Below are 22838 nucleotides of genomic sequence, written 5' to 3' on the forward strand. Positions count from 1 at the left end.
TGTTCGCCATCAACGGATGATCTCTCGGGTCCCCGGCAACGGCGCCAATGTTACGTTGAGTAACCGGAGATTAATGGACTAGACTCGCGTGGTTGGCCCAATCGTCTTGGGAAGAAGGCCTTCAGGATTTCTTCTGCGTTTGATACCTTCGTCTGACTTGTGTTCGGGGAAAAAAGGGGGTGGTACCTGCAAAGACACTCCGATGCCTAAGTCAGCAGGGGTCTAAGCGAGTTTAGAGAGTATGAGAACTTAAAGATACCTGAGGGTTGTCAATGTACTTATAGTGGTGAACTCATAACCACCGTTGGAGTGGTTCCACTTTTTAAGTAGGATAACTGTCCCTTTATCTTAGGGAGGTTGAGGTATGACTCCTGGAAGTGGGTTGAGAGATTTTAGGGACAGTTACTTATTTTGAATAAGTGTTATCTGCCAGCTAATCTGACTTCCGACTTCCTTTTAGTGGAGTTTGCGTAGAAACCAACCTCTTCGATGGAAGTCGGTCGCGAGCGGAGGCCAACTTTCGAATTGGGCCTCTTTATCTTATGGTCCTGGGCCTTAGTGTTGGGTCAGGGTATGAACAAAAGGTATTTTGGAAAAGAAAATTAAACTAGAAGACTAAAATAGAAAAAAATATTAAAACAAAAATAGGACATTAACATTAAAGATAAAATTCAAAAACATCGAACACAACCAATACTTTCTTTTTATCTTTATTATTATTATTATTTTGGGAGGTAAGTTTAGTTTCAACTTTCAAGTTGTAATATAGGTTTGTGCATGACAGGGAAAAATCTTTGACAATAATGATTGATAACACTAATTTACAATATAATGTTGGAGTACATGAAGATTTGTACTTTGTAACAATGGTCAATAAATCATACAAAATCTAAAGATCACATTTTGCGACTCTGATAAGTGCAACAACAGTGGTTCAGATTCATTTGCCATGATGATCTTGATCTACCACGAGAATGAAGGCAATACATAAGATGGAAAAGCATCATATTTTGTTGCAAGTGCTTGCACAGAAGATGAATCTGCTACCTCCCCAAAACCATCGAGTCCAAGTTCGGTCGCGTGAATACCACCAGTGATAAATACTGATTCGATTCCGGTGGCATTGGCACCCTTTATGTCGTGATGGAGAGAATCACCCACGGCAATACATTCAGAAACATGTGTGCCAGCCATTGCCATGGCTGCTTTGTAGATTATCTGATAAAGGATGTATATGTCATGTTAATGCTAAACAAAAGATGATCTATTGAGGTCAACAAAATTGTTAATCCAGTTATCATATGCATGCATATGCTGAAGCTCAAAAAATTAAAATAATGTAGTATTTTCAATTATCTGTGAAACAATGTGCAGAAACGAGGGAAACTAGATTAAGAGAAGAATAATGTAGATAATTTATTCGATCCAATTAAAGTTAATGCACACAGCTTAGCTTGACCAAAATATTATTTAACACTGAATTCACTTTTGCATGTTAAAACTGCAAGCACATTGCAAGGACTTGTATATTTGTAATAACTGGATACAGTTAACATGAAAATCACTGTCGGATTAAACGTGCTGTTTAATCAATTTGGGAAGTAATTAACATTTTTGTTTGATACTTGTGTGCATGCAATCTTTAGCAGTCTAAGTGCTAAAAACCATTAATAACACAGGAGAAAACAAGAATCACAGCGAATTTATTTTGGCAGAAACATTGTCACCTTGCCAGGTTTGCCCATCCATTTCACTTCACCCCCAAGCTTTTCATATTTGGCTGCTAGTGTACCTATTAAGTTTAAGATACACGCAGAAGTATTGGTATCGAAAAGAAGGAAATGAAGAAACCCATAGCAATATCAAATTAAGAAATTTTACAGAAAATAAGCACTATTCAGGGGCTATGCTAGATTAAATACAAAGGAAAAGGGAAAGCAAAGTCACCCGGCATCACACGCAAGTCCCTTGCTTCAACAGTTACATAATCTGGATTGGCTACCACCATAGGGATTCCTTTGGAAGCACAAAGCTCCAATATTTTCTCGAGATCTTCAAGTTTCATTGAATGTGCATCCCCATGGGGACTCCCCAAGGCTTCTGTGCCATGAGCCAAAACAAACTCAGCATCTTCAACGTTTTCCACAACTTGCAAATCTAAGCCCTACATGAAGTTATAAAACACACAAAAGGATTTGAAAACCTTTGATGCATAGTATACCCTTTTGGCCATTATCTTTATATATTACATAATATAAGCATTTTGTACAAAAAATATACAATACATTATCCCTAGATTTATATTTTTAACAATTTGACAAGAAAAAAAAAGCTGACCTCAGTAATCTACAACAACATCAACAACCAAAGTATTTACCCATAAGGTGGGATTGTCAACATGGATAGTGCAAATCAAATTCTCCTAACTCTGCACACCTTCAATGAGGTTAGAAGAAAGGGAAACCTCTCTAAGCAGACTAATTAATTACATTGCAAACATGACAGCTCAAAAAAATAAAAGAATTAAAAAAAACAACCACTCCAAGAATCATACAATGTTATATTGAATAAGATGACTGATATTTTGCAAGCAGCTACTGAATATGGTGAATAGCTAAATGGAAGCCAAAATGCATTTTAGTTCAAACACACCTCAAGAGATATTGCTCCGCGGCCCTTCCATGTGAAATGAATGCAAGACCTTCCCAATGCCGCAAACCAAGGATCATCTCTCCTGCTTGAAAGAAAATTTCAACAGAGAGTTAAAACTGCATAAATAGTTAAATACATAAGCATGAAACTGTATATGATGAATAAGCATCTTTGAAGAAACTTAAAATCTGACTGCAAATGACCATCAAAGTACAACAGGTATGAATTAATGAAAGAAACTTTTCCAAGTGATGATGATATAGCATGCTACAACCTTTGCAAGTACTGATGAGTGAGCTCTCCGCTGGTGATGGCTCCGGCAAAAAGCGAGTCATCAAAGCCGAGACTCTTCACTTTTTCCATAGTGACAGATGAGCGCCTTGAGGAGTTGCTTATGATCACCATCTTACCACCACTCTTTGCTATATTTTCTACTAAGAAACATTACAATTGAAAAATAATAAGAACACATAACATACAATACATACACCATATTTGAACACCAATAAGGTTGAGGTGTATATACCTAGCCCAATTCAGTTTCAATAAACATAGAATACAAGAATTCAAGTGTTACAAAAACACAAAATGCATGTTGTGTGTAAAGTAGAGAAGAATACACGTAGGGATAGCTGTAGGATAAGGTTGTTTTCCATCGTGGAGGACTCCGAACTGATCCAACAACCAAACCTAAAACACATCATAAAACAAAAACGCTCATCAATCAAATAACGTGGAATTGAAACTGAGACTGGGGAAGAGTGAGGAGTGAGGAGCACCTTAAAACGACGCGTTTCAGCGAGCTGTCGGAGTCCATTCAAGCTCTGAAACTGAATCTGAGATGGCGGAACTGCGCATTTGGGAATCATTCTGTGAATCGATAGCTCGCTACTTCACCAAACCTGCACAGTGCACACCCTCATTTCATCTGCTTCGCTTCTCTCCCTCTGCTTCAACCAAATATTCCTCCTCTTTTTTTTTTTTCCATATCAGTTTTTAAATAGGCCCAATTAATTTTAAGAACCACAAAACACGATTATTTTGGGCCAACAGTTGACTTTACATTTTTACTTAAATCTTTAGGCAAGAAAAAAAAAACCAAGTTGGGTTGGTCTAATAGTTAGCTCAGTAGTCCGCTTAAGCAAGTGTCGGGATCCTTAAATGGACTTGTGCATGTAGCAACCCATTGATGGAGTTCAGTAACGCGACGGATGAGATACCGTGAGAAATAAAAAAAAATCTTTTGATTCAATTAATTGGTGATCGTTTATTCAGGAATTAATGAAATTATGTAACAGTTCACCTTGGATTAAGAAAATTGGTGAATTACATGGCAAGTAAATATGTAGTTTGGTACATTCAAATATATAGAATTATGGATCAAGGATGAGAGGTCATGACGTCCCAAGGAACCACCATCACATCATGTTGAACCTTTTATTTTCTTAGAATGCAAGCACAAAGAAAGAACCGAGTTTCTACATCTGCTTTCATTAGGACAAAATTAATAAAGAGACGTTTGAATAATTCGTATGAAATCATAATTTTAATTTCAGCACTATATATTTTTTCTTAACGGTTGCTTATGTATTAAGAAAGATAAGGGGCGTTAAACTTAAAATGCGTAAAGATGATAATTAAGACGTATTATTTATTATATTGAACATCTCAAACCATCAAATGATTTTCGATTATTACATAGTGACCTTCAACTATATTACAGGCGGGTTGATGTTGAATTTCTAACGTAGGGAAAATTGTAAAACGATAAAATGAGTAATTAAATTAAACAAGAACAGGATGAAAAAGGGAAGGGGTTAACATTTTGTAAAGTATATTTATTGATGGGTTCATTCAGGTTGAGGTGCAGGTGGTGGTGGTGGCTCTTTAATAATGGGCTTTCCTCGCTCTCTAAGCCTGGCCACTTCTTCTTTCATGGCTTCTTTCCTCCTCTTGCTAGCCAACACTTTTGCCTGAACACCACTCACGTTTGGATCCTTTCTCTCCTCTGGCGGAGGCGGCGGAGGCCTTCTTCCGGCAGCACTTGCTACGCGCTCGTCGCTCAAACTCAATCCCCCCAACACTAGTGCGCCACTTAACCCCATCAATGCCCTGCATCACCAACCGTGTAGTCATGCGATACTGCATTGTATAGAGGAATTTAGCTGATCAGAGAAAATATAGATAGTTACCTGCGCCGAAGAGAATGGTGGTCATGCTGATCAGAGATGAAGTGGCAGCACACTCGTCCCTTCGTCCAAGAATTTGGGGAGCTTTTCCGGGGTTTTGAGGAAAGGCCTATTGGGGCGGTGGTGGTAGTAGGAGCAGGTGTCAGCAAATGAGCCATGATTTGGTCGGTTTCAAAAACCAGAAACCAACTACAAGTTAGGTAATATGACTCTTTTTATTTTTCCGTTTTAGGATTAAATTGGAAATTAATGTTTTCCGTTCTCAGGGGTTATCTCAATTCTCATGTGTCAGGAGTCACGACACACATAACAGAAATGACAAGCAGCATAGCGGGGAGTTGGAATAGGAGTGGATATCGTTTCGAGTATCGGAAATGTGATTTGATTGTGGAAATTCATTGGTTCGTTTCGGATAAGGTTCAATCAACTTCGGTACTGTGGCCCCTCCTCACAGGCATTCTTGTTTTTGAGCATCCAAATGGAACATTCCCCCCTTTGGTAGCCAAAACCACCAATAAAACATTATATAAGCTCATTTAAGATCGATAACCTCATCCATTATCCATTCCTGACCAACTTTAGATAATTCATGAATGAGAAAGGATTGTATGATCAAACAAAACCACTGATAAACTGAAGATGTAAAGGGATTTTCTTTTATGATTAAGTGTCTGGAATGTTGCCAGTTCCACCATGATTAAACGATAAACTCAAATTGTAAAGAATCAAATTACACTCCATAATCAAAAATGAAATTCACCATTTTGGTAGACTAAGTACTGAATTTGAACCTTCAAACTCACCTTTCTGCCTAGTTGGTTACAAGCTAAATGAAAAGTGGGTAAATAGAAAAATAAAATCCATCAAATACCAAGGTACTAATGCCATTTACTAACAGTAGAATCCTACACTATAATATTACATAAATGAATGGACTTTACATGACATAATACAACAAAATTTGAAAAAGTTTACAAAATCGATATCAACAACCGAAGCACACTATCGTGTAATTAAACTGCTGAGAGGCTAGCCCATTTCCCAAGCTCATATGGATCGGCATAGTAATAGAGTTTAACTCTGTTGGACAAAGATAAGCCTGCTGCCAAAGGAGAAACTCTGTTGCCAGAATCATCTTGTTCTGAAGGGTCATCTGTATAAGCTGCAACGTCTCCAAGTAGTTTGAATGAAATCCTGCGAGTTTGTATTGTCCTAGGGAAATCGAAGTACATTGGTGTTCCCACCTTGGCCTCTGGTAATCGGTACTCGCCAATGGTCACCATGCTTTGATAATCCTGCAATTAATTCCAAACATTAGACTGTTTTCACCCAACAATGCAAATCGCATGCTAAGCCAAAATAAATAAAGATAACAGTTCTATCTTACACGAAAAAGATGCTATCTTACATGAGGATAAAATTAACAACGATATTGACTGCTATCCTACCAGATTCTCCAGTTAGAAGTTCATGTAAAACAGAGTGACATACTTTCAACAGAACAAGTAAAAGAAAAGTTGAACAGAAAAACAGAATGCAAACCGTATAAAAAGCAGCTTCTGCACATAATATACATATATGGAGAGAATCTGATACACAATGCATAAAAATTGATGGAAATTCACAGAAAATGAAAGTTATAATCCAACCCATCTTGCAAATGCATAACTCCCTTCTTATACGACTTCAGCTTTTGCCATCCACCCAACCCCCTTTCAAACTGAAATTAAAAGTCACTTCTTTTCCTGCCTTTCCTACTACATTGTACTTGAGAAATAGTAGTATCATCCTGGTTATACCCAGGCAAGAGAAAGATGACAGAATCAGTGTGATGATGTTTCAGTATATACCTGAAGAACAGACACTTGTATGTATAACACTGCAGGTGCAATGTATCTATCATCCAGAAGTGATGAAAAACTTTCACTTTGAACATCTGAAGCAGGTGAATGGGTGACCCTAGGCTTTATTGCACTAAAGCCATCTAGACGGAATCCAGCAAGCAAGGGAGAAGCAGCAGATAGATACTGCTCCAGGACAAGATCATTGTCCATTAATCTTTCAGCCTCAAGTGGAACCTAAAAAGAATCCAGGGTTCATCAATTATGATTGTGAGATGAAGTAAAAAATTTACGAAACAACATGGCTGTAAGGATTAAGCGAAATTGGAAACCTTAAATCTATTCAATTGTGGAGCTCTCTCCAACCATCCTTTCAGGTTCAACTGATCAGGGCTTTGCTGTGGCTTGAGATCAACTTCCTTTCTGCTGGGGCTACCGATGACTAAAATCCTCTTGGCATGAAGACAGGGTTCACTTTCAGTGGATCCTCCAAAAGAGGCCCGTCGAGTTTCTTGTGCAAAAGGATTCTCATCTAGAGACAACATATTGAAATCGTTTCCAATATTTATAGAACTTGAACCCGGCCGCTGAAGGCGTAAACTTATCCAAATTATGCGGCATCGAACAGAATTCTTAAAGGGAAACTTTAAATGTCTAGGAACTTTATGCTCTGTTCTTGATGTCTCAGGCCCACATAGCTCTGAGGAAGACTTGATCATAGATTGCACATCCCATTTTCCCATAAATGATCTTTCTTCCTTGTGTATTTTATCACTTGCCCAAATTTGCACCTGTACCAATATATCATAGAGTTCATTTCTTAATTCAGGGAATAGCGGGTAAAATAAAAAACAACAAATATAGAGCACAAGGCAAATTATAATGAGCACTCACAAGAGGAGCATCGGCCATAGAGTAGCCACATGAACTGACTATTAACATAACCCCTCTAACATCGGACATATTACCGAGGACAATACCAAATTCAACAGAGGTGGCACTAGATGGAGCTTTCCAATATGATAGCCGTGAACCAAAATTAAATGGAGCAAGCAACGACAAAAATGGGGCAGAGTTTGATGCTGTTTCAACCTGCAATAGCATTGCCAATGGTTGGTAACAAAGACCTTTTTATCTTGGAAAAAGAAAGATATGCAAAATAAAATGTAGTTTATACACTATAACAAAATGTGCATTTTAAGGGTCTCATTGTAGCACCGCATAACATGCACTCTGTCTACAAGGTACAAACACAAAGAACCACCCAGAAGCAAAAGTTGATTGAATCAGCAAAATAGGCCAATATTCGGTAGAAATCTTCCATTAGAACTATATATAAGTTCTCCTGGCATTTGCGAATATTTTTAAACTTTTCAAGACACACATCTTCTATATTATTTCAAGACTATGTTGGATGTCATATCGCTTGAAAATCAAATTTTGACAAAGTAATCCAGCAAAAAAGAGACCATCTAATAGTATTTATGCAGGAAAATCATTTAAATTCATGGAGTGTGTGCGGGCACGCATGCATGTGTTTATAGTCTTCACATGCCAACTTAAGCTCAAATTTTATGCGTTAGTTATATCCGGTGCTTCCTTTGCTCTGCTCGGCTGTCAACGGATCATCCAATACTGCATTCATGACTTATTTAAATATTTTAAATTTAATCCCACAATTGCTTTGTTGATACAAGTATTGCATCACAGGATAACATATTGTTGATAGAAACAATGGCAAGTGGATTGTTAGCTGCATTGATACCCCATGTCCCAAAAGAAAAAAAAAACAAAACAGAATGCTGCAGGGCCCAAAATCGAAACACATAGTTTAAAAAATATACCGGATGTAAAAAGCTGGCAAGAGGAAATTCAGCCACGGATTCATATCCATTTGGTATCAGCTGCATTGATTTGTCTGCAGACAGATTATCAGAGGCCTTATTCTTTTCTAGAAGACAATCCCAAGATGACCCAATGATTTGCTTCAGAGCATTGTAAGCTGCCTTTTCCACACGATCGGATCTTCGTAAGCTAATCAGAACTCTCACATAGTCCAAGATCAATGCATCAAGCACAATATCCTGGCAGCACCGCTTACAAATTATACCATCACGTGCTAATAGACGGTTTACAGGGAGGTCAACTTGACCACCATAGCTTGATGCACCATTATAACTCATAGGGTCTCTTGAGTTATAACCTGAAAGAAGAAGTGCGCCTCTCCCAGCACAGCAAACTCTGCAAACCTTCCTTTCACATTGAGAACACAAGAATACAGGTTCTGAAGGCCCGTCAGATGAATAAACTGCCTTTTTAATCTCAGCACGCACCTCACACTTGCCGCCAGAACAGATTTCCCCATTTCTGATAATATTCCAGAAATCTATTGCATTGTCATCAACAGTCCCAAGACCAATAGCAGAAATACGTTTATCTTCAAGAGAAGCTTCACCAAGCAGTGTGAGAGTGCTTGCAACTTTAGACAATCTCCCTATGTAAACTTCGTCGAGCAATGTATTTGGATTTATAGTTGCAGGATCCATTCCAACAGATAGCAGTGCTCTATCCCTTTCAGCAGCAGAGAGATTCAGCTTAAGACGCTCAATTTCAAGTTTCATGGCTTCCATGAAAACTAGTTTCTTTTGCTGAAATACCAGGCAAGATAAATCAAGAAGTATATATAAGTTAAAGATCTTACAACCAAAACAAGCAATCCATTTATGAGCTGACAAATCCAATGAAAAAATCACTTCACCCAAGAATGCCAACCAATTTATTCCAAACATTTCGTGCCTAATGCCAACCAATTTATTCCAAACATTTCGTGCCTACACATATGAAATGAAAAATGGGGAACTTAAGCTAGTCACGAAAACTGTGAAGAATCAGATCACACACAATAATCCCGAGTGAGATTTCAGTCCCCTTTTTGGGTATAAAGTTAATAGAAAAGCTAAGTTCATCTAAAAAAAGCAATGACTAAATCAAAATAATGGTGTGCAATGAACTAACTATCTTTGGCCAAAAGACAACCACAAACAGATGGAAGATTGTGGAAACACTCATATAGTAAAATAAAGTCTAGGAGGTGATGGGAAAACAAGATATAATGGTTCAGATCGACATCACAAAAATCATAACATACCAAACTTGGCCCTGCAAGAGATTTCAGGCATTTTAAATATTGTGCAGTACTAGAATCTGAATGTGTTGTGTCTTTTGAAGAAATTTGACAATCACTTTTAGCACCATGATATTCAACAGCTTGATCCAAAAACTCAAGGGGGTCACTTTCATAATGGACATGTTCAGTAACTGGTTGAGCAAGTGGGTGTGGTAGTGGGTCTTCCCCAGACAAGAGGTCAATCAAAAGGTCAGTAGAATTCCCTCCTTGCACAGGTGGTGACACATTTTCTGTAGATGAAGAGTTGAATTGATTCAGCTCTGAACCAGAGGAAAAGGGATTAAGCTCCTCTTGATACTTTTTGACATGCTCAATTAATCTTCCACCAAGGCCTTCATTTGTAAAGACGCTCTTCCAAGGAAGAGAAACTCCAAGGATCTCAATCTATAGCCAAATCATATCTCATTAGCTGAAAAAGAAGACTTACATTGAAACAGTATTTACATCTATGTTGAAAAATACAATAAAAAAGTGAATTGAAAAGGTGAGTTTCCATGACTATATTTATTACAAATAATTCAGAATCTCAATTTATCGAAGAGAAAAATCATTACAGATACATAAGGATGATAGAATTTTAACTACAGTTCCAAGATTTTAAATTGTTTAAGAATGTTAGCTTTTATATTTGGGTATATAAAAAACTAAGATATAAATGCACAATTCTGACTTGAGCAGGAATTTTAGCTTTGTTTCGCACAAAAATTTCTAAGTTCAAATAGTAAGACTTTAAAATTTAAAAGTTCTAATTCCTTTTATACCTCCATGAATCACAATGGTCTCTAGTGAATTATGATTCATAACCAGGAAAAACTCCAAATAGATCATTTTTTATTGCAGCCTAAGCCAAATGACTAACAAATATCCTGGCTACAAGAGGAAATGATTTTTTTTTAATAAGTAAAAAGGGTTATCTGAAATATTTCAAACCATAAATATTGGTTTAGTAATCATATTAAGATTCTATCCCTAGGATGGAGCAAAAGAAAATGCAAACTTATTTAGCTACACTATACACCATACTTGCACTATATTACTTTTACTGTTTACAAGACAAAACAGTACACCCATGCAAATTATATCAAAAAGCAACAAATAACTGCCATATAATATCATAGCTAGTCAAGCCATCATCAGTGTGAAATATCATATGCTTAAAAATATGTACCTCACCAAGAGTCAACGGGTTCCTTCCAGAAATGTTAGGATAAAAGGTTAACGCCACTACACGAGTAAGGAAATCCCACTCTCCCTCGAGTTCCTCGAAATCATACAGTAATGACAACGGTGATGCATCTTGGGCATGCAGGCGAGAGCTTGCTCCAGTTATAGCCATGTCTTCTGAACTAATTGCCCCAGGTAGGGGTATTAATAGGTTTGTTCCACTAGCACACCTTGGTATAGAAGCACCCTGCCATTAGATGCCAGGTGGGATCAGATTATATAACTAGATTTTCTAAAATCTTATATTTAAAGATATCACAGTATAACCAGAAAAGTGCTCCTTTTGGAGGGGGACAAAAAAAGTTTTCCTCACAACATAAAGTCATAAATAACCCTCTTACTGTTCAGCTAACATTATTAAGATCATCTCTTACTGCCATACCATCAAAAGCATAAATGAACATATAGAGTGGGGCAAAGTGAAGTTGTGATACAGACCTCCAATACAAGTTTCAGCCCATCCAAATTGCGTCCTGTCCGCACATCAACTGTTGATGGATAAGTTGAATCATCTGCACCATGGGATATTGTGAGAAGAAGCTGACAAACATGGCAAGGCTCACCAAGATAAATAAAGATTTCAACTACATCTGCAGGCTGTGGACAAATCTGTGAAAGGAAAAGGTGTATACTTTTGTAAGAGAAGATATTTAAAACTTAAAAACTTAAGAAGAATATTAATAAAGAATTCAAACATCAGAGAGTGTCTATAAGTAGTATAGGAGTATCCAGAAAATAGAAGGAAATATTTAGCATACCCAAACTAGGTTTTTTCCCTTGAAACTTAGAAGACTAACTTCACCACCCGCAATAGGAAATAAGTTTGCAACTGGTTTGAGACAGAATCCAGACGGCCGAGATGATACCTACGGTGATCACGTAGCTCAGTTATTGATAACTATTTTCGTTGAAAATCGCAAGGTTCAAAGGTGTAAGCAACATTGTCTAATTCTGATGTCCTAACACATATTACATAGACAACATTTAGCTGTGGAATCATTAAAAAGCATAAATCAAGAAACAAAGTAAAGACAGAGGCAGATTTGACATAAATTAACAAGTCCTTAAGACAGAAAGTGGATACAATTTAGTCACCAACATGATATTAATTATGAAACTGCAATCACTAGGCACTTGCTGTATGAAAAGAAACAGAAAGCCATCACTCATTTAACTTTGGCAGTTGACAAGTCACATACTTGTAGAGGTTGAAGAGAAATTGAGGGAAGATGCTTGAAAAGCCTCATTCCAAGAAACATTTCTAACTGCTTTTGACGAGAACTATCCACAACGGCATTCTTATATCTTCTTTGCAAAGTGATTTTCACATTCTGTGCAGCAGAAAACTGTTTAAACTTCCCTCCTGTATCTTCGTTGAATATGCTCAGAATCTGACTGTGCATTGCTTTAGACCCAGTGTAAAGAGTGGCATGAATATCCCCAGCAAGAAGAAAAAGATCAGCTAGTTGAGATACAGGAGATAAAATAGTTGATCTCTTGAACTCTTCAAATGTCATATCAAATCTCTTCCATGGTTTATCTGGACATGGATGCATCCATGTGGTAGTTCTGGTGTTATGGTCAATATAATATGTTTTTCCTGTAACTGCATCAGATCGCTTTTCCCACCCAGGTGGTAGTGGAGCAGTATATCCACCATAATGATTATTGGTTGACTGATAGCCAAATGCAATATCACTGTCAAGTGATATTGCCAGCCGTCTACATTGCTCCATGAAGACTTGGAGGGAACCAAAAAAACTAGCAGCATTGGTTCTATCAAGAGAATCAGCACAATTAAAACGTATTACCCCATTTTGACGTGTTCTTAAGCAGAAGGCACCATCAAAATCATCATTGTATATGACCTCACCTCTGCAATCATTTATTCGTTGTCGTGAGGGCAAATAATCTCCTTCAGAGATACCTATTAATATAGTGGGTGGTTTTAAAAGCTTCCATAACCCTTCAATTGTCTGTTGTTCACCTTTTAGTTTTATGCTTTGATGCCAGTCATAATGTATCAAATGGACCCGAGTATATGGAAGCTTCCCAGTTGATCTAATGAAGTTTAAAGACTCCTCAAAATGCTGAACCAAAATGGACTCTGATTTTCCTTCTCCATATCGAAGCAGGTTAATGCATACAATGGGAACCATAGCTTTTCGGCTTGGATTCTCACCAGCACTTATATTTAGATTCCGTGTATCATACCTCTTACTCAGTCTTTGATAATACTGCACACTTCCTTTATACGGATCAATATCGGAAACATAAATTTCAGCTTCTGCAGCAGTGATTTTCAGCTCTGCACCCCACCACATAGGAATTGTACCTCTTCGCCATACATATGTGTTGAAAGGTACACTTTGACCAGCTCGTTTAGGGACCCATACGAGTTGCTCACATTCCACTTCATTTCCTGTCAAATGGGACGTGATTATTTCATTAATGTTTTGTGCAGAGCTATATGAGGGCAAAGTTTCACCAAAAAGTTAATTTTGATTTGATGACAGATTGAAAAACTTCTTTTTGCAATTTTTGTAATTGTATGAAGATGCTGCCTGATACTAATACGTGTAAATTGGAAACAAAAGAACGTTCTGTGAATAAAATATAAAAATGGAAGTGGTAAAATCAACAGAAAAAACCATACTTATGTTCATAGTTAGTTCAATGTAGATGGAAAATTCTAAGTTCGATACTTGTTGGTAGGTTCCTTACCTGTACTGTAACATGAATTTATCCCCCTCGCCAAGTAACGAGTACCCGGGTGTAGCCTGCTCCGCCGTGCTATGAGAGCAACAATACCTTCTAGTTGACCAGAGCTTCCAAAACTCCGACATTCTGCAAATCCCTACACATTAAGACCAAGTAAGATAACAAAATACACCAATGCAAATTATTTCTCTCTCACAAATCCTTCTCCACGTTCACATTGCCAATCCATTGGCAATGCTGCTAGTGCACATAACCAATACACAAACAACCACACATTACAAATACAAAAAGAAATCACGAAAATGGGATGTGCAGCCATGAAAAACGCCAAGCACAAAGAAAAACCTGCAGGAGTGTGACACAATGCCTTGGCAATCCAATGTTCGCAAAAGGCTGCGAGAACCACCCGTTCCAAACGAACTCCTGGTCGGGCTCCCCGACCCGAAAGTGACTCGGAAACGGCCTAGTGATATCCCTTGTCTCGCAGAAATAATGCTTCCCATCAATGTCGAGCTCCGTCAACTCCTGGATGTTCTTAACCTCCCCTTTCCCCTGCAGCTGTGCATTCTGCAGTGAAATCTTGATCCACTGGCTCTCTGTCACCGTGTAAATGCACCCTCCACCGGGCAAATAGGATACGCTTGCAGTTACCCTTGTCGCCAGAAGCAACAACGCGTAGTTCCCCAACGCAGCATAGCCTAAGATGGCCCTAGCGTAGGTCTTGCTCTTGAATATGGAACGCAATCCGTTTGTGACGAATTCGAGAGCTTCGGTCTGAGACCTGAAGAGATCGAACCCTAACTTCGCAGTATAGCGGAGGGAACCAGTGGTTGGATCAACGTAGATAACCTGAGTGTCCGTTCGAGTGGAGAGGCTCGCAATGATGTAGACCTCGTCAGAGTCCAATGTCAGCACGATCACCGACGTGTCCCTCGGGGTTCCACCAGCACCTGAAACGATAAAAGAAACAGGAATTAAAACAGAGCGAAGGAGATAGTGGAATCGAAATCGGAGCAAGATCGATTGGGGAATTTGAGAGTTGGTGTGGTGTATTGAGCTAGGATTGATATAGTATAGATTCGGTTAGTGGTGAATGTTGTCACCAGATGATTCCATCAGTTAGGGATGAATCGGCGGCAGCGGCAGCGGCAGCGGCAACGGAAGCTTGAGCAGCGTGGCATAAAGGGAGAACGGAATTGAATTGAAATGGAATTGCAGAAAGGAATTTGTGTCGGGAGAGAGAAGAATGATGATGATAATGGAGGATGGTTCGGACCCTGGCGGATCCGGTCCGTCCTGAAGGTGGTGCTTGTGGGGAAGAAGGAGGAGAAGAAGAGCGAGGAAGTTCCGTGACCGATGTTTGCAGTTTGCTTTTCCACTCGACTTTGGAAATTTGGAAAACCAGTTTTTTTTTTCTGCTTAAAAAACAAAAATAGTGCAAAAACACAGGATTTTTTAAAATAAATATATTATTTACGAAAATAAACAATTTGCAGCATTTTTACGAAATTGCATCTTATTATTTATTTCGTTTATACTTATCAACATATTTCGTTAATAATATAAATGAAATAAAACTGACATGCTGAGATGTGTTTATTTTGTTTAAGTGTAAATAAAATACGTAAAATATTATGACGTTTACAATGTAAACGATACATTACGACAAATTTTTAACTACTATAAAGTATGTATAACTCTTTGTATTTTTTACACCAAATTTACTATTTCTTCTAAACCTTTTTCTTTCACAAATTAGTCATAATGTCTAGTAATAGTGGATATTTAGTTGTGTGTATCCCAATTGCCTTATGAAAAATGGTGATAATGGAGTCGTTTTTTAGCGTGAGAATCCCGTGTTGTTGCGTACACGGCGAGTTGCCTTGTTGTCAGAGTTGAAGAGTTTGATATTGAGTAACGTTGCGGTAGTGGAAAAAAAGTGATCAGATGGGTAGGGTATAGGCTGCTAGCACTGATAGGAAATGGAGTTTTTCGGTTTCGTTTGTTTTGGTTGCAAGGCGACAAGCATGTGCGGCTGATGTTTGACATCCATGGGAGAATCATGGTCGAACAAGTGATGGAATTTTCTGCGGAAGTTGGTGATGTTGGTGGCGGTGAATCATGGTCGAACAAGTGATGAAGCTTTCGTCAGAAGATGACGAAGAGGAGGAGTTCGTGTCGGAGACTCCAGTGGAGCCATTACGTCGATATCTTCTGCCAGCCATGCACCCAATTCCAACGTTGTCATCGGTGCCTAGTCACTATCATACATTGGACATGGATGCGATGCAAGAGGAAAATTCATTTTCCAACACAGGTGAAGACGATTACAACTTAGACGGTGGTCTGGAGTTCAAGGTAGGTCACAGATTCAAAAGTAGAGATGCAGTATTGCAGGGAGTGAAGAATTACAGCATCCGTAAAAGTGCAGAGTACCGAGTTCTAGAGTCGGATCGATTAAAGTACCATGTACGTTGCCGACAACACAAAGCAGGATGCCCTTGGAATCTCTGAGTTGCTCTTCGACAAAATCTCGGATATTGGTAAGTTTAACCATCATATATATTCTTAGTTATTACTTTTATGGTTGGTGTACATGTGAAACATGGTTGTTTTACTTGTTTAGTGAGGTTCGTAGGGTGGGAGGCGCGCATACGTGTCTATCACCCACCATGTCTCTGGACCACCAACAGTTGGACAGCAGTCTCATTTGCCGTGTCATCCTCCCGTTGATACAATCCAACCCGTGTGAGGATATCTACCCTACAGGGTGCAATTAGGCAAAGTTATCACTTCAAATCCTCATACAAAAAGGTGTGGATGACGAAACAAAAGGTAATTGCTCAAATATACGGTGATTGAAAGGAGTCATACAACAAGGTGTCGAGATTACTACAAGCACTGCAGAATTATTGTCTCGCTATAATATGTGATATCAGTATTATACCGTACTATAATGATCATCTTTTAGTACGTGAATGCAGTATGTTTGACAAGATATTCTGGACCTTCCCTATCTGTGCGGAAGCTTTCAAGCACTGCAAGTTGTTCATATTCGTCGATGGCACGCATCTGAGACAAGTTTTTAAATTTTTTTCCCAAAATTTTAAAATTAAAATATAGATCAGACAAAGAAACACATATTTTATTTTATTTTTTAAACAAAAAAGTGAAAAACATTAAAACAATGATAATAGCGGTAATTTGAATGTGGTAATCACGGATTTTTTTTAAATAAATAAAATAAATATTTTAATTATGAAAATAGGTAATTTGTAGAATTTTTACCGATTTTCATAATCTTATTTATCTCGTTTACAGTATAACAAAATAAATATAACCATATCTCCTTTACATTGTAAACGAGATAAAGCACAAACTTATTTACACATATCACGTTTATACATGTATTATGACACAGACTTTTATGGCTACATTTATTTCGTTTACACTGTAACTAAGATAAGGTTAAGTCGCATGTATAAATAAAACTCGTGCCTCCTCACCTACTCTCCATCCCCCTTAACCCCCTATCTCTCTTTGACACATGCTTTCTTGATATTTGTGAGTTTCCAGTAGTTATGGCACGCGGACGCACGAGAGCTTGACATCAACCACCTGAACATTAGTTGGCACATTGCAAAAGCAATAGATTTCGAAGTTATTGTCATTTTTATCGTTTAAATTAATAAGAGTATGTGATTATAGTTAGGGTGCTTTTATAGATTTATTCTTTTAACACATGAGTATGATGGATTATATTTAAGTAACATAGAATAGGTTAGTTGGCAAGTTATTAATATTTGGTAGTGTATAATTTATTTATAGTAAAAGTTAATTTACTAATTAATTTGGTTTAATTTACGTAAACTCCACTCTTTTTCACGTAACACATATACAAACGTAATACATGTAAATGAGTTTGTGTCTTATCTTATTTACAGTATTGTAAACGAGATATGGCTATACTTATTTCGTTTATACTATAAACAAAATAAGAAAAGTTACGAAAATCGATAACAACTCTACAAATTATTTATTGAGTAAAGTATCGTTTTTGTCCCCAACGTTTGGGGTAAGTCTCAAAGTTGTCCCTATCGTTTGAATCGTCCTATTTAAGTCCCTAACGTTTCAAAATTAACTCAATGTTGTCTTGCAGTTAGGAATCCATTAACGAAATTAACAGCGGGATAAAATTGAGACGATTTTGAAACGTTAGGGATTTAAATAAGACGAACACGTTGGGGGCAAAAACGATACATCGAAATAAATTTTAATTTTATTATTCGATAATATCAATTTTTTACGGTACATAGTTATTCAGTTATTTTTTAATCACATATAAGTAAATTACACTTAATCACATTAATTTTATTCTAAATAAATTTATTTTTTTATAATTTTAGTCTTAAAAATTTTTTACTCATCATAAAATATTTGTAGAATGACTAGTACATAAACTTGTGGGGAAAAATAATACATATACAATAAAGTAATGTGATTCTAGTCATTTTTATAAACATTTAATGATAAGTAAAAATCTTTAAGAGAAAAATTATAAAAAAAAATAAATTTATTTAGAATCAAAGTAATATGATTAAGTGTAATTTACTTAAATGTGATTTAAAAATAATTGAATAACTATGTACCGTAAAAGATTGATATTAGTGAATGATAAAAATTAAAATTTATTTCTATGTATCGTTTTTGTCCCCAACGTTTTCGTCCTATTTAAGTCCCTAATGTTTCAAAATCGTCTCAATGTTGTCCCGCCGTCAATTCTGTTAACATATTCCTAACGGCAGGACAATATTGAGTCAATTTTGAAACGTTTCGGACTTAAATAGGATGATTCAAATGTTAGGGACAATTTTGAGACTTACTCAAACATTAGGGACAAAAATAATACTTTACTCTTATTTATTTTTATAATTAAAATATTTATTTTATGTATTTAAAAAAAATCCTAGTAATAATAACATAGCATAAAAATAAATGAATAACCAAAATAAAGTAAAATAAATAATAATAAAAAGATATAGAATTTTATTTTTTGTTATATAGTACAAAGATAATATAATAATATAATAAACTGTAATATTTTGATAAAAAAAAAACATAAAACTTAATATTATCCTTTCCAGGAGTTCTCTATCTTTTTATTTTAATTTTGTTAAAAAATATTAATATCATTTAATTTTAAATTTTGACTCTCAAAATAAATGAAAAGATATGATCTTTTATATATTAGATAATTTAAAAAATTTAGTATAGAGGAAGTTAAAAATATTAAATATGAGAGAGGGAATTTTTTTAATCTATTAAATTTAAGTTATATCAAGTGATGATTAAAAAATGAATTAAAATTATAAATTTAAAATATTTTTTTTGTTTCTCTATATATAATGTTTCACTTTAAGTAACTATTTTTTATAAACGGTGTTACGATGGGTAACCGGAGATTAATGGGTTGGACAAGTTTGGTTGGCCCAATCGTCTGAACGATGAGATGTCCAAGTGGGTTTGTGCTTCGAGACCCCCGTCCAACTTGTGTAAGGGAGAATGGGGGGTGGTACCTGCAAAGACACTCTGATGCCAAAGTCAGCAAAGGGGTAAAACAGGTCTAGAGAGTATTGGGCTTCTGAGATACCTGAGAGGTGTCAGTGTATTTATAGGGGTGAACCCATAACCACCGCTGAAGTAGTTTCGCCTTTTGAGGTGGATAACTGCCCCTTTATCTTAGGGAGGTTGAGATATGGCTCCTGGAAGTGGGTAGAGAGATTTTAGGGGCAGTTACTCATTTGAATGAGTGATTATCTGCCAGCTAATCTTTGTCCCCGACTTCTTTAGGGTTAGTCGTGGTAAGAACCGACTTCATAGGGGGGAGGTCGGTATAAGATGAGGCTCAATCTTTTTGGATTGGGCCTTTTGTTGGGACCTGGGCCTTATCATTGGGCCAGGGTATGAACAGTGCCCCCTACTCGAGCCCAATTTCTTTTAAGATTTGGGTTCGAGTATTCTACTCGGGGTCATAACCGACTTGTGAGGGAACCGACGTGATTGTTTGCAACCGACGTGACTTTTGATTTTCACAGTTACGTCTAATCAAACGTCGCGTCCGTTAGGGGTATGTGTAGGTATTAATTACCTTGGTAACGGTGCATTCATTAATGTCTGCTTCCATTTTTACCATTATGCCCCTAAAGTGCTTATAAGTGCTTCCCCCTTCCTTCGTTGTTTCGTTTCTTCGATTTTTCAAATTTTTCCTTTCATCTGTTCGTGGAGCACTTTCGTCGAAGGCTTTCATCTTCCTCTACCCCTTTTCCGGTAAAGGTTGGTTCTTTCTTCCCTTCTTTTATTAAGTACTTTTGCATGCCTTTTATTTTCTTTGGAGAGGGAGAAGGTGACATCGTAGGCTTCTGTTAAATTCCATGCTCCCTTAGGAACTCTCGTTTTTTATTCTTTTTCTTTTTCCTTTGTAGGTTTTCATCGTACCTTAGGAAAAATGTCTTCTGTAGAAGTTCTTGCTCAATGGGTTGATGTTACGGTCTTAGGGGAGGAACCCTTGGTTGATGCCGAGTTTATCACCAATCTTCGCACTCATCACCATATTTGTACTTCTGAAGAGGATGAGCCAAAGTATGAATTGGTGGTCCTGGGTCTAGAAGACCGAGTTTGTTTTGGGAGGGATACTGAGGAAGTCCCTCATTTTTTCTATATGTATGAAAGCATGATTACCCGTTTGGGTGTTTTTCTTCCATTTTCTGATTTTGAAATAGCTATTTTACGTCACTGCCGAGTTGCTCCTACCCAACTTCACCCCAATTCTTGGGGTTTTCTAAAAATTTACCAGTTTATCAGCCACGCCATAGATTTTCCGACCTCTTTGAGGATTTTCTTCTATCTTTTCCACATGACCAAGCCCTTCAGTGGGCTAAATAACAAGCAGCAATGGGTGTCTTTCTGAGCCATACAAGGTCAGAGAATTTTCACCCTTTTTGATGAATCCTTCCATGACTTCAAAAATTATTTTTTCAAAGTTCAAGGTGTAGAGGGTCACCACCCATTTTTTTCTGGATGAAAATTCTGTTCCTCGCTTTCCTCTGTACTGGTTGGAGGCCTCCCCCTGTGAGAAATATAGTTTGGACGACTTGGATGAGGTGGAGGCAGCCATTGTGGGGTTCCTCCGAGAAGTGTGGGGGAGGGCCCCATATCTGGATACCAAAAAATTTCTCCAGGGGTCGCCGACCTTTGTCCAGACACAATTAGGTAGCCTTTGTCTTTTCTGCTTTATTTTCGACTTGTTTTCCCGACTTATCTAACTTTTTTGGCTACTAATTTGTTTTTTGCACAGATGGCGAAGAGGGATTCAAGTGAATCTTACCAGAGGGTCCAGGAGGCCAAAGCGAGGTCCCGTGCCAGGACCGGCAGCGCCAGGGTAGCTAGCTCTCCTCTTTCTCTTCCTCCCCCTTCTTCCCAAAATTTGGGGACCTCTTCTCTTCCTATTGTTGTTTCCTCCTCGGCCTCTTCTCAGCCGCCCCCCTTCCCCTCGATCTTTTCCTGAGCCAGACAAGAAGAAGCGCAAGACTTTAGAGTCTTCCTCTTCTTTTGAAGGTGAGGCTAAGGTGGATGCTTCTGCATTTATCCGGAAACACATCTATCTCCATACCCGTATAGGTATGGATAATGTTTCTGTCCGGAACCACCTCACTATTCTGGCTCAGAAAAATATCAGGGCGGCGGCAGTGTGCACTAAGTTTCTTGATATTTTTGAGAAGACTCCTCTTAGCTCTCTGGGTTCAACTTCGAGGGTTGAAGAGTTGGAGGAAAGGCTTCTCATGTATCAAAAACATGAGAAGGAGTTGAAGGAGGAGGTCGCTAAATTGAAGGAGGAGAGGGATGGCCTTCGGGAGAAGGGGAGCAAGTTACAAGCCCAATGCAATATGGAGGAGGGCTTGAGGAAGAAGGCGCAGGAGAGTTATTCGAGCTTGTTCAAGGACCTCGTGGAGGTGAGGAAGGACTTGTTGAATTCTCGGACTGCTTACGCCGAGTTGGAGGACTCTATTGCTGAGGGAACCGAGGAGGCTTGGAGGATTTTTAAGGAGCAGGTCGGAGTTCTTGCTCCTGATCTGGATCTCTCTCCTTTGGACCCTGACAAGATTGTCATTGATGGGGCCATTGTGTCTCCTCCCCGACCTGTGTCTGAGTCTGAGTTGAAGACTCGGGGTCAGAGAATCATAGAGTCTCCTCCCCGACCAGACGACGCTCCGAGTTCTTCCAAGGCTCCCGAGACTTCTCTTCCAACTTCTGTGGGTGCTCCTCTCCCTGGTCCTGGTGGCGTTGCGGCTAATCTTCCTGATTCTGGTGGTGATTCGACTACTCCTGGTGGTGATGCTTAAAAATTTGTTGGCTATATGGGGGCCCAGCCTGTGGGTCCCCTCTTTTTAAACTCTCTCTTTTTTTTATATTGGTGGTGGTAGTTGACATTTTATTTGGCCTTTTAAGGCCGTAAACAAAATATTTTAGAAATACCCTTTTTTGGATAAGGGTTTAAGTTATCTTTCGTGTGCATGCTTTTCTGTTTTTGATACTTAGAAAATTTCTTCGACCTTTTCTTGAAAAACCTTTTTCTTTGGCCTGTCTGTCATTCTGAGCTTTTTTTGCTTTGAGGACTTAGGACAGTCTTTTGGCTTTTTTAATAGGTTTTTCGATCTCTTTTTCACTATTCCTTATACTCAACTTTGCGGTTTATTGAGTTTTTATGACTTAGGTTATTTTTGCGATGTGTTTTTTCTTCTACTCAGTTTTTCATTTCGATTTATGGGTCGAAGTATTTCCGAGTTTCTCTACTCGGGTTTTCATTTCGACTTATGAGTCGGAGTGTTTCCGAGTTTCTTACGATCAACTTTTATAACATCTTTACACCGACTTGTACCTCGTCGTTTTATCCTGACGACAATCTAGGTCGGTTCATGGGATTTTCACGCTTTATCGAGCTTAAGTCGGCGCGTTTCGTAGAAAAAG

At 37.9% G+C, this 22838-nt stretch overlaps 3 protein-coding genes across 4 annotated transcripts; all 3 read right to left on the bottom strand.

The window, feature by feature from the left end:
- Positions 1 to 793: 793 nt before the first annotated feature.
- On the bottom strand, positions 794 to 3987 carry LOC112791559 (uncharacterized). The gene is made up of 7 exons (XM_025834437.2): positions 3432 to 3987; positions 3273 to 3342; positions 2927 to 3086; positions 2653 to 2734; positions 1948 to 2164; positions 1728 to 1792; positions 794 to 1218 (listed from the first exon to the last, which is right to left on the bottom strand). Exons 1-7 carry the CDS (start codon positions 3519 to 3521, stop codon positions 964 to 966), a joined length of 939 nt encoding a protein of 312 aa, XP_025690222.1. The 5' UTR covers positions 3522 to 3987; the 3' UTR covers positions 794 to 963.
- A 296-nt stretch (positions 3988 to 4283) lies between these two features.
- Positions 4284 to 5339, bottom strand: LOC112791561 (uncharacterized). The gene is made up of 2 exons (XM_025834440.2): positions 4845 to 5339; positions 4284 to 4764 (listed from the first exon to the last, which is right to left on the bottom strand). Exons 1-2 carry the CDS (start codon positions 4997 to 4999, stop codon positions 4503 to 4505), a joined length of 417 nt encoding a protein of 138 aa, XP_025690225.1. The 5' UTR covers positions 5000 to 5339; the 3' UTR covers positions 4284 to 4502.
- Positions 5340 to 5556: 217 nt separating this feature from the next.
- LOC112791560 (probable phosphoinositide phosphatase SAC9) lies at positions 5557 to 15253 on the bottom strand. Of its 2 annotated transcripts, none has more exons than XM_025834438.3 (13): positions 14918 to 15253; positions 14160 to 14764; positions 13818 to 13950; positions 12293 to 13515; positions 11852 to 11959; positions 11532 to 11702; positions 11038 to 11280; positions 9831 to 10253; positions 8527 to 9330; positions 7577 to 7774; positions 7015 to 7473; positions 6692 to 6919; positions 5557 to 6136 (listed from the first exon to the last, which is right to left on the bottom strand). In XM_025834438.3, exons 1-13 carry the CDS (start codon positions 14928 to 14930, stop codon positions 5855 to 5857), a joined length of 4890 nt encoding a protein of 1629 aa, XP_025690223.1. In that variant the 5' UTR covers positions 14931 to 15253; the 3' UTR covers positions 5557 to 5854. The 2 variants fall into 2 exon arrangements, with proteins under 2 accessions (XP_025690223.1, XP_072083464.1); XM_072227363.1 differs by having other exon boundaries at positions 13818 to 13940; positions 14918 to 15219.
- Between the last annotated feature and the right edge of the window lie 7585 nt (positions 15254 to 22838).

Source organism: Arachis hypogaea, chromosome 3, assembly GCF_003086295.3.
Source record: "Arachis hypogaea cultivar Tifrunner chromosome 3, arahy.Tifrunner.gnm2.J5K5, whole genome shotgun sequence".
Lineage (NCBI taxonomy): Eukaryota > Viridiplantae > Streptophyta > Magnoliopsida > Fabales > Fabaceae > Arachis > Arachis hypogaea.

Excerpts from the sequence above, each read along its gene's own strand:
- LOC112791559 (XM_025834437.2), bottom strand. The coding sequence starts at position 3,521 with ATGATTCCCAAATGCGCAGTTCCGCCATCTCAGATTCAGTTTCAGAGC. Across the intron at positions 3,343-3,431 it reads CTGAAACGCGTCGTTTTAAG|GTTTGGTTGTTGGATCAGTT; the intron begins GTGCTCCTCACT and ends GATGTGTTTTAG. Across the intron at positions 2,165-2,652 it reads GCGGAGCAATATCTCTTGAG|GGCTTAGATTTGCAAGTTGT; the intron begins GTGTGTTTGAAC and ends AACTTCATGTAG.
- LOC112791560 (XM_025834438.3), bottom strand. Across the intron at positions 13,516-13,817 it reads AAATTCATGTTACAGTACAG|GAAATGAAGTGGAATGTGAG; the intron begins GTAAGGAACCTA and ends CCCATTTGACAG. Across the intron at positions 7,775-8,526 it reads TTGCCAGCTTTTTACATCCG|GTTGAAACAGCATCAAACTC; the intron begins GTATATTTTTTA and ends ATGCTATTGCAG.
- LOC112791561 (XM_025834440.2), bottom strand. The coding sequence starts at position 4,999 with ATGGCTCATTTGCTGACACCTGCTCCTACTACCACCACCGCCCCAATA. Across the intron at positions 4,765-4,844 it reads CACCATTCTCTTCGGCGCAG|GGCATTGATGGGGTTAAGTG; the intron begins GTAACTATCTAT and ends TTGGTGATGCAG.